We start from the raw sequence: 19,262 nt of genomic DNA on the forward strand, positions 1-19,262 counted from the left end.
TTGCCTACAGTGAGGAATTATTTGCTTTAATTGACTACGTGTACCACCGACATTGGTTGGACATCCTCATGAAAAAGGTGGAAAATGTTGGCTCTGTTGTAAACAAGACGCCATCTTTAACGGTGCATCTGACCCCCGGGTGAACCTCACGCGTCACTGGAGTCGCTTTCTCGTGGTCGGCGCAGCAAGTCGGGACTACATGGCAGAGTGACTGTTGACCCTGAGGCAAGATCTCCACTGCAGCCAACAAACAGTGTGAATCTGTCAGAGTGGCATTTGGGTTCTTGGTAACCCCCCCCCCCCCGCTGACCTCGGTCCGTGTTGCTTGCAGTATTTGGTCTGTTTGGTTGAACAGACATTTCGATAGGAAGAGTCCGGTTGGCTCCATATTTGTCTTGTTTTTTTTTAATGATGAAGCACAACAACTTCCAGACACATAATGAGCGTATAGAGACTGCAAGTATGCTACACGTTTCCGATGGACAACACCACACGCGCGTGAGTGTGTGTGTGTGTGTGTGTGTGTTTGTGTCCGTCCGTCTCTCTGGGTGTGTGTATTTTAGCACACCTCCAAGTAATGGCCATCACCATGCGACCAGGTGACCCAAGCTAGCAATTAGGAGTCCCTAACAGGCTTTGCACAGGAGAGTGTGCACAGATGCAGCGCATGCATTATGTAAAAATACAGTCCCTGAGAAAGTCTCCCCCCCCCGGCCAATGACCTCTCTCGCTCCTTTAATCTCATACATTCTCATCATCGGCCCCGTGTGCAACCGCACAAACAAAAGAACCCGTCATGAGGAAGCCGCACGACACAGCACATCTGTGCCATGCCTCCGATGGCGGGAAACATGAGGTGGGTAATACAAAGGAGAGTTAGGGGGAAATAGCAGAGAGAGAGAGACACAAAGAAAAAGAGGGAGAGAGAGAGAGAGAGAGAGAGAGACCAATTTATATTCATTTTTTAACTTCAAACTTGCTGGCTTCAAATTTGTGGGTTTTTCTGCCTTCATTTCCTATTCATGGCAGTGGAAAAAAACTGTGGTCCCACTGTGCTTTTTATAAACGTGGCGGCACAGCGGTGAGTAAGAGTTGTAAACATGATTGGCTTGTTAAAGTATAAAGACAATGGGCTGAATATATGTGGCGCCGACGGTTGTTAAAGTCCAACTCGCACATCTAGTTTAAAGGCCTCTCACCGATTTATGCGAGTGCGTCAGCTCCTTTTTCTGGTCGGTCCAGGAGAATTCATGAGTTATTCTGTTTCATAGCTACTGTCTGTGGTCTCGCATCTCACCTGGCTTGAACACTGGCCATGGGAAAGTTTCCTGTATTCTACCTGGAACTCTTTTTCTCTTCTTTAGTGAATGAAAAAGTATGCACAGTTGTGTTGAAATATAGTATTTACTTAGATGCCAGAGAGCCATAAGAAGTTGATTAAACAGGGCATTTTGTCTGCTCTAACTTAACCCACTAATGTTAGCATGACCAGCTAAATGCTAGATGACTGTAATGTAATGTAATGTAAGCAGCAAGTGCATTTTTGAGATAATTTTGCAGAATTATTATATTTTGTTATGAGAATTAGATGGAAAAATGTCAGCAGAAGTGAGAGTTTTAAGCCAAATCAAGGAGTTAGCATACTATTAGCTAGCTAGCTACATCATAGTAAACCGCAACAGGCGGGGTGTGAACGATAAGGGGGCTAACTACAGTTGCTTACCAGAGAGTTTGTTCTGGTGCAGGAACTCCATCTGCAGCCTCTGTCCAGCACGTTGGGCCAAGAGGTACGGGGTTGAGGAGGCGGGATCCCCAGTGGCGCACATAACATCTGCCCCACTGAACACCAGCGCCATGGTCTGCAGCACGTCAGGCAACACCACCGCTGCACACAGTGCCTGTACACACATAAAACGTATTTGTAGGATAATACTGTATTTCCAATATGGACATATTTCTAACTCGGATGTCAAGGGCTTATTTTTATTGCCCGTGAATCTCATTCATGTAAGTCCATCTGTCACTTGGCGTTTATTAGAGTGATTGACTAATAAAAGGCTGAGTAAGCGCAGTCACCGCTCATTGCATTTCTAAGTAGCTTTTAAAAATTTCACATCCCAGACAGTGAAAATCCCCGGAAATGTGCGCATTGGTCTCACGTCCTCGTGTAGCAGAAGCCGCTTGCTGTCGCTCTGTGAGTGTGTGCCAGGTTGATAGAGGACAAAGAGTCTATAAAGCGGCGTCACAAAACCATATAAAAGTTTAGAATCGAGTTCCGCCCGCTGATCTCAAAAGAGGAGTTAAAATAAGATCAAACTTCCCTGTGGGAATCATTAAATATCTAATCCCTGTGAAAAAAAAAGGAATACAGCAAATAAGAACAGGACAAATGGGCCATATTAAATATAATGAAACTAACAGTTTCAAATTGGAAGAAGAGAAATGTGGGAATAGAGGCATAAAACGAAATGAGTTGAGCAAATAACAACAGCAGAGCACACTGAGGCATGAGGGAATTCACGGAGCGAATGCTCTGTTCCAAAACATCAAGTGTGGGAGATATGTACAATATGACACTGACACACAAGACAATGAAATAGAAAACACAGAAGCAATGAGACAATTTAAAGAAATTAGGGGTGTGAGTAGGCCTGTACTGCACACAATTTAACAGTTTCCAAAATTGTCAGTTGAAAAAATGTTAAAAATGGCGTGTATTGTAAAATATAAAAGTATATACTACGTGTAAAAACATGGATTTGTGCACTTTTCACCACACTGCAATTGTGAACTGTTATAATTATGATGTGGGAAAGCAATGTTGAAGTGGTCATAATCATACAATCTATTACAAGTGTTCATATAGAAACAAAGTAAGTGCTTTCGCCCTCAATAACACTTCTGCTTATTTCCAGCTTTAGGAAGTGAACTGGCTTGCTCAACTCAGTCGAGTGTGATGGCTGCCGACCCAAAAATCACAAATTAGGCAAACAAATGAGTCAGCACACTCACAAATCAGTGTGTAACACTTTGTAATGATGAACAGCAACAAAGGAAAATGGATGCGTTTCAGCCCGAACCTTTCCTCAACATTTCCAGTAATTCCAGTTTTTTTAAATGGCGAAAACTTGGACCGCAAGTCTTATTTTCAACTTAAAAAGCACCGTCATAAAATGAGGGAACTTGCGAGAGCCTGTCATATATGTATTTTTATAAATAATAAAAGTCAAGTCTGGGTCGAGATATTTTCTTAGACGTCTCCTCTAAGAGCCACAAGAGGCATCACACAGCTGTTTCCACAGGGTATGGGCTCCTCTAGGTGGCAAATAAACTAACATTTTTGTATAAACATAATTTAAAATTGTGGACCAGACCGCATTCTGGGTCTAACTTTTGTGCCATCTAATCCTAAATCCACAGAATAGTCAAAGTGGAGGAAGCCTGGGAGAAGCGGAGTTGAACGGCAACCACCACAGCAGGCTGTGATAGGCTGAGACACCCGTCAATCAAAGATATCTCAAACACTTCTGCATAAACCTGAATATCCTTTTACTAAACTAACATGTTCTTTAAACAAACTTTTACTTCTATAAATACATGTTGAATTCCTCCTTTAATAGGGGCAAAAAAAACCACTTCTATATGTAGTGTGTGCAGACAAGCTTTGTTAAAGCCGAGCAAGATTTAAGAGTCTGACGGAGGAAAATAGTTTCTCTCTCTGTCTGCCTCTTCCCATCAGCCCAGTCAATTGATGTGACATTGTGCACGATGACCCGACAAAGTGGATCAACAGCGGAGTCGAGTGGCAAATGGCGAGATTTTCAACGAGCAAACCTCTCCTTTCATCGGAGCCGGAGCGAGTCGGTAAGCTGCATCGATCGGCCACGAAACAAGCAAGATCCGTCTGGCAAAAGTGAGGCGCGGTGAGGCTGCGCATACGCGCGCGCACGCACACACGCACATACGCGCGCACACGCACACGCACACACGCACACGCACACACACATCTATTGCTATCCATGCGCATCGTTTCCGCAAAAAAAAAAGATTCATCTTTAACAACAGAAAATGCAAAAAAAAAAAAAGGATTTATATAAGATATGATTAGTTTAGTCACTTGCTGTTTTTGTCTCAGCCGCCATCGGGAGACGGGGTCAGATTATGGCGAAATAGTCCCAAGCAACCTGGCCTTATTCTGCATCGTCTCTGGAAATGACCTTCCGTGTCATAGCAATTACTGCAGCCACGAGAGGGTTTATGTGTGTGTCTGTGTGTAATGATATAAGAAGGTCCTCTGAAACCCCCCCCCCCTCTCTAGGTCATGTGGCCTGCAGAAACTACGTGGAGGTCACTGGGATATGAGCTTCTAATGGGGAACATGGGACTAAGAAACGGAGAGAGAGCGGCATAAAGAGAGGGCATGAAATGAAGAAACCGGAAAAAAACATCTCAACAGAATAAGAGCGCACGGCTTCGAGATTATGTAAGAGACATATTGGTGCCGTCGGGAATGAATCACTTCACTTCCTTTTAATTTCATTTCATTACTCGAATTGACACTGTAAAACGGTAATTGACTGTATGTGTTGAGTGAGTCTCGTGACCCCCTGCGCCCATAAAACGTGTTAAAATGCCATCACATGATTTCAGAACGGCATGAATGTCAGTGAGGAAATTGCTCGTATTATTGTCTTTGTTGCAGAGACGAATCCCAGAGGAATAGGTTTTATATAGCTTTTATTTTTTTCAGATTCATACTTGTATAATGGTAAGTAAGTGTGACACAAAACTGGAACAACGTGTCCAATGAGATTAGACTCAGTGTCCTTGATTATGTTTAAAACACTTTTTTGGTATTCTTTTTTTTTTTTTCATAGGTTGCGTACGATTTATTACTTTTAGTTTAAGATGAATGAACTTGTTTTGAACATTATTTTAGCACACACACACACACACACACACACCCACATACACACACACGTTGAGCCATGGTGTGTGTAATGATTGTACGATGCAATGATCCCGATTCAAATCTGTTGAGCCCATTTATAAAGGCAGACTTTCTTTCTCAATCTCTTGCACACACACACACACGCGCACACACACACACACACACACACACACACACACACACACACACACGCACACGCACACGCACCTCCATTGCCCAAACCCTTTTAGGCAGCCACACTCTCTCTGTGGCTGTCACACTTCATCTCCTGCAAAAAAACTCACACTATAACAGCAAATTCACACATCCTTAGTGGTGCAGCACACACATGTTCACACACATGTACACATCACACACTCCCAAATACACACACACACGCAAAAAGGCAAGCAAAGCCGCAATAAAACCAACCCAAGCGTTTCTGTTGTGGATCCTAATCCACTTTTCCACTTAGCTAGCTGGTATATCTCTTCCTTACCTCCCCCTTCATTCCTTCTCTCTCTATGTCTCCATCCTTCTCTGTCTCTCCATCCCTCTCTTTCTACACAAGAAAACAATACATGAGGGCTGATCTGCGTAAATGCTGACGCAGGTGGAAACTTAGCTGTTTGGAGGCTCAGTGCTTTTTAAGACCCTCTCTTTTAGGGGAAGCCAAAAAAACAACAGGCGTTTTTCTTTTTTCGCTGCAGTAATAAACCCTAAACCACAAACTAGAAGAGAAGGCCTCAGCGTCAACATGCTCGCAAAGATCGATCCGACTCATGGCGCTGTTCTACTGATTGTCAAAAGGTCAGAAAAATATAGACATGTTGGATTTAGCAAATGGAGTATGCCATGTACCACGATGGAGCTATTGTAGGTACCCACTGATTACTGCAGGTTGATGGACTTCTGCTGCACTTTGCTCCAACCCGTACAGAAAAATATTGAAGTAACTATAGGGATAAAAAATACTTTAAATGTCTAGAACAGAGATAGTTCTTGATGTTTTACTTGTTCACATGTTGCGGCTAGAGCTGAAGTATGGCATGCAAACAATGTTAAAGCAGCAAGTACATCTAAAGATATGCTGGTTGTTTGTTGCAAGCCAATTGCATGCTGGCTAACACATACAGGAATAATAGATATGTTGGATATGAACCACAATGGCCGCCATACTCTGCCTAAAAGTTCAAAGAAGAGGAAATCACAGCATTACAGATACACTCCTGATATATGTATTAATATTGTCATACTTTATGGACAAAGCTAGCTTACGAAATTTGAGAACTGGAGAGGAGAAAAAGGAAAACAAAAGGGAAGCCGTGGCTTTGATGATACATCATGACGCATTAGTGCTTACACTGCAAAAGTTATGTTGCCAAATGAGTCCCAGACCACCTCAGCAAGTGGTTTGAGTCTCGGTGGTTGCTTACACTTGTCTTATAAACGTGTGTCTTGGGCGATCAGCTCACGAACAGACTCGCTAAATACAAGACTTAAAGTCAATGAGACACAAGCCCCGGCTTTCATGTAGAGGATAACTCGTCAAGGCAGTGAGGGAGTTCGGGAGGTGTAGATCTAGTGGACCGTTGGTGCTACTTGTACCACATATGGTTTGAAGTGTCTTTATTAGGATTGTACCTGGTTGAGCTGCTCCAGGTCCTGAAAGCCCTCCAGCACCCTCCGGTACTTCCTCTCCCTGTACTTCCTGCGGATGAACGAGGCGCGCTGCTCCACCGACGCCCCGCTGTGGACTTCCTCCTCCAGGGGAAGATTAGCCGCCCAGAAACTGTTAGCGTTCTTGTTCCCCACCTCCAGGAAGAGCTGAGGGGGTTAAGGAAAATGGAAAGAGGACAATTACAGGGGAGAATCATTTGTAGACCTGTTAGTAGGGTTTGAAATAAACATCTGCCAAGCGCCAAATCGTTGTACCGTTTGTCTTGGCAACAAATCTTGTCGATTAGTTTTTCAGGTCTTCACTGTGTGTTTGACTTAAGTTTATAAATCCTTTGAAGCGAAGCAGAAGCAGTTCATTTTAAGACACTGACTTTCACATCAAGTGAGAACTTAATTAGCTCCCGCTCATAAGAGAAATCAGTGCGTACCTCCACCAGCTCATTGCTCCAGATGCTGCTGTCCAACTTCAAGCTCCGCACTTTGGAGATACTCGGGCCGAGGGAGCGATGTTGCCCTGGTACACAGGAAGACACGCGTGAGCTCAGGAGTTCATACTAACCCTCGGGCTTATGAAGCCTTTTCTCAATTAGATGTATTCAAAAATGCACAGCTGTCAGGGCTACGCATTTAGTTCCTGGAAAAAAGAAAAAGAAATGAAAATAACATGTACATATATGAACAGAGATCTCCACACGCCGATGTCAGTGATGGCGATGGAGTAAACAATAAACGGGCAGTTACGAGCCGGAGAAACGGAGCGTGACTGGAAGCCCGCTCTCTCACTCACAGCAGACATATTTAGTCCCCTCAGCACTCCTAATTGGAAATGAAAGCGCAGAACGAGGGCCATTAATTGCTAATGAATCATGAGTAATTCATTGTGTTTGTGGGTCGGCCTGTTTATTTGGGTGAACGAGAGGCTTCTAGGGTTGCTCGCGGCCAAAGACGGAGCCATACATGCATAATACATGAGAAAGGAAAACGCTGTATGCGTGAACGCAAATTATTGTCCTGTGTGTGAAGCCGGATAATTTTAGATTTAGATTTGGCATGAGCTCATTACTGTGCTCAAGTAGAGCAGCTGCGAATTAGAATGTTGTGAGAAAAGCCGTCTTGACACAGATCTAGAGAGCACAGACGCCAGAAATCATTCAATTATCTGTATTTTTATTATTATATTGAATAAACGAGGAAATATCTTTTTGATAACTGTTAACTCCACCTACTTCTGGAATTCTGGTGTTTAACATGTCTATACTGAGCAGAACAAACTGATTGGATCTGCTGGTTTCAGCGCAAACAGTTGTGTGTCTAGTTCTTAAATATGATTTATGAATTGACTTGTGATTGATCGGACAGCAATCACTAAAGCCGAGTGTCCATATAGCGACTCCAACTGCCAGCTCCTTGTCACAAACGCTTTGAATTTACAGTTAATTTTTTAGTATTTATTAATTCATTATTTCGATGAAAATAACCGGCGATGGACTCAGCCAATAGCCGACAGCCGATGTATTGGACCCATCGCTGAAAGCCCAGTGGCTGCATTAGCGTGTCCCATTGAAGGGAGAGAGGAATGCTCACTGCCTCTGAGACCACACGAGTCCAGCGTGACAAATAAAGCCCAAAGAGGGGCGATTCTGTCACTTTGGCCTGTGAAGGTGTGAAAATATTTCTCTCCGGGCCGCCGCCTGCTGCTGCATTTCTACAGCCGCGCTCCGTCCTCTGAGCCTTTACGGCGCCACAGGACCAGTTTCACTTGTGTAAGGGTAATGAAGCTGAAAAAAAAAAGTGTGCATGCGCCACCGGGTACACGGTGAGATCTTCACATATAAATAGCCCCGTTGTAAATGTCTTCATCTTTCTGATGGACCCAAAGCAACACACACATAAAAAGGGCATTCCCATCACAGCCGCTCAGGTTTTCATCCCCAATTAAAGACTTTCTCGGTGACAGTTCGTGGAGCACTTCCCCAACCCACCCCCCCCTCCCCCCCTGTACTTGTGTGGCATTTTCCACTCGAGTCAGAAAGGAAACAAAGCAACGGGCACTGCGTTTGGGTGTTACCATGGCAACTGTTGCCAGCAGACGAGTCCACAAGTTGCATCCTAGTTTGGAGGAGTTTTGTTGCAATAACGTGTGTGGTGGGTGAGAGGGGCCTCTCAATCTCTTGGAGCAATGGCAATTGGTCGGGTTGCATTGTGGGAGAAAGGGCAAAGAGAGGGAACACAAAGGAGAACGTAGAGGGACGGCTTCAGTTACTGAGGAATGTGGGTTTGACCAGTTTCGAGGTTGGGACAAGGGCTTATGTCAGACAATAATGAATGCTGCAACACTCACTTTTTTATTTTAACTAGATGGATGTGCTGGATGTGTGATAGGCAACTATTTATTAACACTTTAGGCATGTGAACTTAATGAAAACCTCACTGGTTTTCAGTTTCTACAAAGTGATACTGACACTATTTTAAAGTAGCTGATTATTAGCAGGACTCGTTCCCTCTGCAAGGAGACACTGTAGTGATGTCATTCAATACATTTCCAGTAATGAGATCTTTCTATTTGTGTTCTCACCTTCTGCTAGAACGGGAAGAAAAAAAATGGGCCAAACGCAAATGAGCAGAAAACGAACGCGTGTCTCTTAAAGTAATGTAAAAAAATAAATATGCCTTTTTTTTTTTTTATATGATTGTTCTTGATCAGATTCATCTGTATGCTAATATTCGTAATAAACACAATTATATTTGTTTTATGAAACTGAAAATAATGGGCAGTACTTCAAGTCTGCGTAAACAAAGGCGCACTATTGCAGTACATGAAGCATCAGAGAGTGAAGCTAAAGACTATTAAAATTAATTCCGTCTTGGCATAAAAAGAGGAGAGCCAATCTGGAATCATTTTCTACTATTAGTCTTCTCATTACTCCTTTCCCTCTTCCTCTTGTTCAGCATTTCTCTTTATTGTCCGTGACACGGGAGCGCTAATTAAAAGCACGAGCAGTCATCGGTATTCCGAATGGACCGTCGTCTAATTTGAGGAGAGCGCGGTGCGAGGACGGCTTCCTCGTTGCAGATATCGCCCAGCGTGTCGACAAAATGTAATATTAAACACGCCCGCAAATGAAATCATTTAAGGGTGTTTGAAAAGGGGATGTAGGATATCTGATGCGTACCAATTACATGGGCTTTGCAGAGGTGAGGTGGAGAATCGCATTAAGACGTATGACTCCGGGAGAAATCTCAGGCCTAGAAAAGATCTGTGTGTGGGGGGTGGGTATGGGAGCGTGGGAAAACTTCAAACCCACCAGGTATCCCTCCACAGCGGGCATGGCTGCTGCTGCTGCTTCTCTCTAATCATGTTTAGCGGGTCAAGAGGCAGTTTGGGATCCCTCAAGTTCTTGCCCGTGGCTTAATCTTTGTTGTCATTTCATCTAAGCCATCCAGTATTGCCAAATAGATTAGAGAGTCCAGAGGCCAGATGCCAACTCCCATAAGTGGCTTACCACCTGAGAACTTATTCCAAAAAGAGCTTCTGGGTGAGAGCACCGACTCACACAAACAAACGGACCACCCGTACGATATGAATGCAGCATGGAGTCTTAATTATTCTTTCCTGGCAACTTTGCTGCAAAAATGTGTATTAATTAACAGTAAAATAGTGCAGTCACATGGTTCAAGGAGCAAACTTAATGATAATCAATTCCAATGAGTTAAATGGTGTGAGGTTCTAGCCAGTGCACAACAGGTCAACGGAACGTTCGTGTGGAATTAGTTTACAAGCACGCTCACAATAAAGCGTTCATGGAGAACTAAGTTCCAAGTAATAAATAATCAACACACACAATTAACTTTGTCTGTATTTTTCCTATAATTAGTGGCAAATTACATTTTTCTTTCTTTTTTTTTCCAGGAAATTTCCAAGGAAATAATTAGAAAATGACTGACTACTAAAATAAAGTGGTGTCTTGTTTGTCATCTGGCAAACCACTCGGGCTTATCTGGCGTCAACTCGGGGGTCTTTAAAAACTACCATAATGCTGCTGGCTTCCCACTCACACAATGCTTTGTGTTGAGTAGTGGTGTAACGGATGATGTTCTGTAAAAAGAAGCGATCAGTAAGCCGGCATTAAAGCTTTCTAGTCGCCAATCCCTGATACACTATGAACAACAAATCCCTGAAATTGACTGGAGGACGGTTAGCCACGCTAGCAGCAGCGCTAACAGCAGCGCTAGCAGCAACGCTAGCAACTAACGTACGGGTGTTACATTCAGTTACTTTATGATGCGTTCATGGTCTGTTCGGTGTAAATGAGTATTGGGCAAATTACATTTTTTTGTAAATTATAACATCATGATGTTTTCAAACTGTAATGTAGTTTAGGCGGGAAACTTGAATAGATCCGGTTGTTTGATGGAGATGTTTTGACAGCTATATAAATAACATAATAATAAAGGATTTAACATCTCAACACTAGCTCTAAGCAGCTTATAATACATCATTAAAACTACTAATGCCAATTATTTTTATCAATAAAAACAAAATCACAATCTGGATTCATACAAACCAGCTGCTGTAACAAAACCATGTTTTATGACCCCTAATTGGCGGGTGTTATACGTGTTTTTTTTTAGTGCACTGTAAGAATATGTTGTATATTAAAGAGTACGCCTGCATCCAGCTTGGGTGCGTCAGCCAGAGACTAAATATGGAAGCCAAGAATAGAGCGGTGTACGTGTGACCCTTACCTGCACACTTTTTGCAGACGACCACGCCCAGATTGACGGACGCCCACTCCGGTCGCGGGGCGCGACAGTCGGCGCAGCTCCTGTTGGCCTCGTTGAACCAGATCTTCTCCGCCACTTCATAGTCGGAGAGTGTCTCGGCGATCGATTCCTGGACCGCTTCAATCCACTCCTCCTTCTCCCGTTCTGACTCGGCCGTGAAGCTGCAACAATTGATTTTTTTTTGCCACCACCACATGCCTCACAGTTATTGATTTGATTTGAGAGAGCAATTAAACAGCATAGTATCGCTTGGCAGGGTTACGAGGGGGGGGGGGTGCAGTATTTGGAGTAGTTTTGGGGAGTCGCTGAGTGTGTATGCCCGTGTGTGACTGCGATAGATTTGGTGAAACTGATAGGGGAGTGGGAAGAGGGGGGGCGACGAGGAAGGTAAATCAATCTGTCTCACCTTGCACCACCAAAATCTATAAACTGCTAATGCAGGACATTTTTTTTCAAGGATATTATTTCTATGTTAGACTATATTAGAAACGGTGATGGAAATGGACCATAAACACATTTCCAGCTTTAATATATACGTTTAAAATAACCATGGTGAAACATGCTTGTTCCATCAGGACTTGCATCGGGAGCTCTGCCAATTGTAAACCGTGCACTGCTGTGGTCACACGCGCGTATAATTGCTCAGATTTAGCGGCGATACAGAAGCCCGTTTCCACATTTGCATCGAGAGGAAGGCTTTGTCTGAACTGTCACTGCAGGAAATGGCGGAAATCCAACTTGTTCATAATTATAGAGGCTACTTTGTACGAGTATAATTTAAGTCAGAAAACGGTTAAAGTCATCTACAGTATGTGGACGCATTGGTAAGTGTAATGACTGCCCTGCTGTCACAGCAATTCACATGTAGAAGTCCAACGAGAAACCGAGTGACGCGTATATACTTTACACTGCCATTAAATCGAGCTCCCCTACCTCGACTATGGAAACAAAGTTTTTCCCTAAAGTCGACTGTAACTAAGCTTACTTTTGACCATGTGGTTGTGTTTTAAATCATGTTGAACTGGCTACATATCATCTACTCATTAAAGGGATGCAACTAGGGAGGTAAAACCAGTCATATTTCATATTCGGTATGAACTAAATATACACACAGCACACACAGGCAGTGGCTGCCTGAACTGTCATAGCTCCCAAATTGGGATTATTTCAAGCATTCACCCGTCTCTCAATCCATGCGCGCACGCGCACGCGCACACACACACACACACACACACACACACACACACACACACACACACACACACGACGGCATATCTCCATTACTGTGAAATGAGCACTTATAAAAGATACTTGCACAGGTTTTCTGATGGAGAGGACGGTGTGTGAATTTTGACGAAGTTGCTGAATGCAATAAGTAACTCAAAATCAGATAAGTGTATAAGTGTACGTAACAAGCAATCTGTGTGCGTGTGTCAGCTAAAAAAGGTGCAAGATCCAAGATTAGGAACATTTGGATTGCCTCTCGACGGGTCTCACCATGCGGACAGCGAGCCGGCGGCTCACAGCTAACGGTGCTAAAAGCGCAAACTACGGCAAAAGTGCTGACAGAGCCAGACGCGTTTACCTGAGGGGGGTAACCAGGGGGAGAGCAGTACGTTACTCCAATATATCTTTACTTATCAAATAGTTGTTTGCTGCTGTTATAATGTTCCTTCAAATGAGAGTGAGGATAAGAGATGAATGCAGGCAGAAAGATCAACAGAGATGTAAAATTGTGAAGGAAAAACTGAGAAAAAGACAGACACAGAGAGAGACACAGAGACAGAGCTGAGAGAGAGACAGAGACAGAGCAGAGAGAGACAGAGAGACAGAGAGACATAGACAGACACAGAGAGAGACACAGAGAGAGAGAGACAGAGAGAGACAGAGACAGAGCAGAGAGAGACATAGACAGACAGAGAGAGAGTACTAGCTTGACTGAAAGCAGCACTTTGAAAGGATAAATGGGACCACTGGTCTCCATGGCAACCTGGCAACCGGTGTAAAGTCAGACAGAGGATGGGGGGGGGGGGGGGGGGGGAGACTTTTGCCGCAAGCAGAGGATGTGCACCAGGCCCGCCTCGCCAGGTAACCCAGCACAGATCGATAGGTTGATTGGGGTCAGCTGTTCCGGGCCCACCGGACTCTGCCCGGGAACCGTGGAGAGGCATGACTGCTCACATCGTGTGCTGAACTCCAACATGGCCTCCGAACCCCACAAAAGGAGCAAAGGGAGGACAAGAGTCAGCACCAGAGTGTGTGGAGGGTCCCAGGCCACCGAGTTTTAGACATGAAGCGAAGGCTGGTCTCAGGTGAGCCCGCTAAAAGAACTACAGCTCTAAGGACAACAGGTGGTAAAGAGGAAAATAGCAAATAAAACAATTATGAAAAGAAAGGTGGTTTTACAACAATAATGAAATTGTTGCCTTTTCCCCGACTGTAGTTATAACTAAGATATTTGCAAGCACTCCCTTTCACAAAAATTACAACTTTCAATCTCATGTGTTGTTGAAATATGTAAATCACCCTCACAGTCATCTGTCAGCTCCTTCCCCGACTCACACTACAATTAAAAGGCTCTCGTGTTTCTCCAAGCCGATATGATGCAATATATTTCTACACAGATATGAAGAATACATAGCAAGAGTCTCTATTTACTGGTTTCAAGTAATAGTTTACTCATAGTTTAAACACTCACTGAGAGGAGAAGATCGATATCGTCACATCTGTCAGATAAATAAAAGCCAGGAGATGCTTAGCTTAGCTTAGCATAACCACTGCAGACAAAGGGAAACGGCTAGTCTGGCTCCGCCCACAGGTAAGAAAAGTAGCCAATCAGTTCATGGTGAGGGGCAAAAAAGAAACAAGTTACTCCAATCCAACTTTAAAAAATAAGTTCCATCAATCTCTACGACCAAAAATATAGCCTCTGAAAATAATTGCACGATGTCTTCAGAGCTCTGAAGGAACTTTCTAAAGCCTGAGAAATGACCCTGAAGAAGTCATCATAACTGATAACCTGGTTGCATCCTGGTAATGTAGGATCCAGAGTTTTAGGACATCGGCCCATGACAGAGACTAAACATCTGTGTATCTCAGCCTTTGTTGCTTGGATTTTGGAAAACTGTATATATATGCTAGTCATAACTATGGTTTCATTAGAGAGTTTTGGAGGGGTGAGCAAAGAGGAATTCAGTTGGTTGCAATATGCAACGTCACCACTAGATGCCACTAAATCCTAGAGCCTGCTCCTTTCAGGCCGATACCAGCCGATAGCAAGAGTGTACTAATAAAGACAGAAGTAGAGTAGAGGTAGTTTTGGGGTGAACAGGGTACTTAGAAATATATTAAACCACTTTTTCTTTCAATTTTAGAGAGAGGGCATCAAAGGGAGTTAAATAATGCCCACATGTAGGTATGTTGAAAGAGTTATTGGTCGCCCCAAACCTTCCTCCTGTACAGGGCCCTGGATCTAACCTTTAGATAATCTGCTGGGGGGGGGGGGGGGGGGGGGGCTTTGGAGATCATCTTGTCCTGGACATGAGAAAGACACAACTGACCGAACCCCGTCCATACAAGCGGAGAAGAAATTCCAGGAAAACAAACCTTAAAAGGGTAATTTTATCCAAACTCTAAACAGTACAGATGTAGTTTGTGGTTTTCCTGCTGCCGCCTTGATACATTGAACTGAATGAAAGCGGTGTGTTTGTGCTGCTCACATCTTTAGAAAATGAAATTTGAAAAACTAAACGGCAACATGTCCTTCAAATACAATGCCCTTCCCACTCCAAAGACCTTGCTGAGCTTTCATAAGGAAATATTTTCCATCTAAAAGGTTGAAAAATGATAATTGCGAAAGGGTCTGAGTTTTTCGACACACACACCAGGTAAACACAAAACAAACATGGATTTTCTCCAATATGCCTTTGAGCTAGGCATTTATCTGCAGCAGAGGTGCTTTCTGATCAACAGCACAAGGTTTCTCTTTTCTTCAAACTTTAGTGTCTTTGCACTCCTCTCCGCCTCATTGTCATTCTCTCGGCTCCAAAAAAAAAGAAAAAAGAAGCTCTGCTATTGCATCTAGCACAGCGGGCTGAACGCTCTGTCCATTTAACAGCAGCAAAAAAAAAACAATAGCAAAGCCAAAGTGAGTCTCCACAGCTTAAAGTGATTAGATGAGTTTCTCACTAATCCCCACCTTGAGCAGGTAGGGGAACGCTCCCAGGGCTACCAATCGATTTGATCCACACACACAATAAAACCCTTTCAGCAATCACCTCATCAAAACAATTCAGGAGACCTGAGCTCATTTTAATTCCACCTCTCTCTTTTTCTTCTTTTTTTGTTCCACACAAAATGGCAATTACGTCCAACGCATTAACGAAGCTGCCAAACGACGGGACCATTGAGGGAGCTGACACAAACAGATCGATCGCACATACAACAGACAGGTAGAGGAATGGATTTGGGGGGGGGGGGGGGGGGGGGGGGGGGGAAGAGCCTTACACGATGGGAAGGGGTAAAAGAGAAAGAGAAAATAGTGAACAAGCGGTACACAAACAAACAAGGCGTGCTTTGTCCAGGCAGCTGTGACGGTTGTATTCTAAAAACGGGCCATTAGTGCACAAACAAAGCGGTGCGCTTATTGATTGTTGACCCTCAGGGACCCTACAGAGGCACAGGTACCTGCTGCATGGAGCACCCAGGGGAGATGTTGTTTCAAAAAAATCCTAATCAATAATTTGAGATTTGTGTCCAGGTACGACAGGAGAGCACAGAGTGCTACCAACACGCAGCCACTACAAGCTAACGAGAAGATTCTCTTTGTCTCGTTGGAGCCGAGTCCCGACTTTGTGCTTTCACAATTTATAAATTGGGTTTTTAAGTGAAAGTGAATCTCGCTGAATAGTTTCAAAGCACTAACCGCATCAGTAGTATTTTTTTGTGCGTGACACCGAGGTCACTTTCACACCTGGAGTTACAAAGGACGCTCACACCGACTTTACAGCACTTCACAAACAAAGCCAGGCGCTGTGAACATGAAGTCGCGTGGGCTGCAAGTGTGTTTTTCCCTGTGTGAAAAGAAACTGAACCAAGGGGGGGAGGGGACAAAGTTTAGCAAACTCATCCACTATAGGTTTGATAAGGCTCATTATGCCGTAAGATAGTGACAAACTTGATCCAGATGTTTGGACAGCTTTCACACCGACTCAAAGCAAAAAGAAGCGGGTCAGGTGTGAACTAACGCACGGGACAGACATGTCCCTGGACAGACATGTCACGGCCACACAGTAACGTAATCACAACACTGGGTATGAATTTCATTTTCCCTCCCATGTGGGTCCCTGAAGCTCTGATGATGCAGGATGACAGTTACTTTGTTGCAATTCGGTTCACATTAACAAGTAAGGATTTTGTTCTTCTGTTGATAATTTCCTCTTTTTTGGCCCACTTGAGCTTTTTATATTTTCAATAGCGATGTGGCTGATTTTAACTTTGAAACATGTAATGGTTTTATATTTGCACCGAGCAGCGAGAAGAAAAGGCGGCAGATAAGTTTTAAAGTTGAAGTGTTTTAAAGCCTTGAAAACAATCTGATTTGAATTAATCCTCCAACTCTCCAGGTAAGAAGACAAAGCCCCGGTTCTTTTCTTTTTTTAAAGGCCAAACTGATCGGACTATGTGAATATTCTTTCGTACCCCAAACTCTTATCGCATTATGAGACGCTTAATACCTTACATGTATAAGAGCAGATTAACCGGAATGTTTGCCCTCGTCTTTCCGGTGTGAATACGGATGCTTTATGAGATACGATTGTTGAGATTAAAACACTGTACAGCATGAGGCTTAGTGTACGTGAAGGGGGCGTGTCCGTGACTGCATGGCTCAAATGAGATGATGATGCAGGGAGATGTATTGAAGGAAGGAATATAAATTAACCTGCAGAGGTGTACCACCTGCACCTGTTGAATACATCAGTCCGAGGGGTGTGCATTCACCATATACCACACACACTTTAGCATGGATAGCTCTTTGTTGTGGGAGGAGGGGGCGAACCCAGACGTACCAGAAGTTCTTGAAGGGTGTGTTGATTTCAAAGCCCCGGCGGTCCCCGTCTCTAATGTTGGCGGCCGTCAGTTCCACCTCAGCAATAGCCAGGCCCGCTTTGTAGTCCTGGAAAACACAAAGAGGAGAGATGGAGATCGATAGAATTAGTATTAATCAACTGTGAGGTGGTTACAGTACAGTCACTTCAAATAATCAACATACGGGCTTTTTAGTGGTCAGGTTAGTGTTCCAGGTAACTGGGAGGAGACCCTGTGGTAGACCCAGCATGGGACCCCCCAGGAGGAGCTTGAGGGCACAACAGTGCCAGGACATTAGCCAGGAGTAGGCTGGGTAGTGGAGTAGCCTTAGGTCTTAGCCGGGTTAGCTTAGCTTCCATCTCGGCTCTCGCCTTCGCTTTCGGTGGCGTTTGGTCCCGGCTGGTCTGACAGGAGGATGCCGTGGGCGGTGATCGTCTCAAGGTCCGCTGAACTTTATCCAATCACTACGCTTTGCTCTCCAATGTCGATGAGTGTACCTCTGTCATACTCGCTCCAGTAACAAACACGAAAAGACAGAAAATGAAATAAAAAAACGTGGCAGAGCCAGAAAGTATGCATGTTGAATACATTTAAAAACTATTCAAAGCACCCAAATAAGAGAAAATGTATTCCTAAAGGGCCATGAAGATGTTAGGGTCCTTCTCAAGACGCAAAAAAGAGACCCCTCCTACTAAGGTGGGATCAACAGTTCGCCTCATTAGAGTCTCAACTTCCATGGGGCTTGAATGTCATTTGGTCTAATTAAGACTAGCAAACACCAAAGAAGAACAACAATCACTGCAGTGACACCCTCAGTCTGTGCTGCCCTGTTCCTTGCTTTACTGCTGTGTTGAGGAAATGTCACTGGACATAGAGTTATATGTGCAGGAGAATATCGTTCGAGACAGACCGATAATGCACCAAACAGTCGTCAGCGTTTCCTCCTTCTCACCAATGACGCACAAGCTGAGTTTGTGTGTGTGTGTGTGTGTGTGTGTGTGTACCCGTGTGCGACAGCAAAGCTCTGCGAGAGGGAACAGGTGCCTCTGGGGAATCCAAAGCAACCCAAGCTTTCAGTCTCAATGTTTTCTGAGGCCCATTTCAGAAATAGGGGTTAGATGCAGAGGCACTGTTTTTATAAGCTCCGATGTAACTCCGCCCTTCTCCACTTCACCCTCAGCACTCACAGCAGTTTAGACCATTTTCGATCGCCTAGAGCTCCGAGCTGAGACAGAAAAACAGACAGGAAGACAGAAGAAGTGCACCTACGCCCACGCGCGTATAGCCACAACATCAAAATAGAGCAAGAAAAAATGAAAAAGAACAAAACTGGCATCCAACATTACAATACGCAGATAAAGCCAAAAAAAAGTGAGTCAAAAGACGAGGGAGAGAGAGAGAGAGAGACAGTGAGAACACAAAGCAGAGAGAGGGCCGGAGAACGTAGAAGTGAAAGAGGGTCTCGGTAATCCTCACGGAGAGTGGGTGAGACGAGCGAAGGGGTCAGCTGAGTGGCTGAGCGGCTGTCAAGAGAGAAAGCGAGTGTGTGAGTGGAAAGAGAGAAACGGGAGCTGCAGCCGGTACGCCTCGGCAGCGAATTTAAAAAAAAATTACTGCCTTAGCGGGGAGCCACTGAATGCCGCCATGCTGTGCCAGCTATAAAAGCATGTGTGTTTTCCCTGCTAACTGTTCTCCAGCAACAAAACAATTTACACTAATTACACATAAACAAGGAGAAGAAAATGAATGACACCATCTTTGTTGATTAGCTGTGTTTTTG

At 44.1% G+C, this 19,262-nt stretch overlaps 1 protein-coding gene across 1 annotated transcript in view; it reads right to left on the reverse strand.

Moving 5' to 3' along the window:
- Nucleotides 1–19,262, reverse strand: part of arap2 (ArfGAP with RhoGAP domain, ankyrin repeat and PH domain 2) — a gene marked incomplete at its 3' end in the record, with an annotated part of 87,041 nt that overhangs the window by 39,591 nt on the left and 28,188 nt on the right. Inside the window, exons 10-14 of the mRNA XM_076112464.1 lie at nucleotides 17,464–17,570; nucleotides 11,357–11,556; nucleotides 7,039–7,124; nucleotides 6,575–6,757; nucleotides 1,724–1,898 (exon numbers count right to left, since the gene is read on the reverse strand). Coding sequence (XP_075968579.1) covers nucleotides 1,724–1,898; nucleotides 6,575–6,757; nucleotides 7,039–7,124; nucleotides 11,357–11,556; nucleotides 17,464–17,570 — 751 coding nt within the window. The remainder of the gene's footprint in view (nucleotides 1–1,723; nucleotides 1,899–6,574; nucleotides 6,758–7,038; nucleotides 7,125–11,356; nucleotides 11,557–17,463; nucleotides 17,571–19,262) is intronic.

The sequence above is a fragment of the Anarhichas minor genome, unplaced genomic scaffold, assembly GCF_050575085.1.
Source record: "Anarhichas minor isolate MPS153535 unplaced genomic scaffold, ASM5057508v1 ptg000049l, whole genome shotgun sequence".
NCBI classification, from domain to species: domain Eukaryota; kingdom Metazoa; phylum Chordata; class Actinopteri; order Perciformes; family Anarhichadidae; genus Anarhichas; species Anarhichas minor.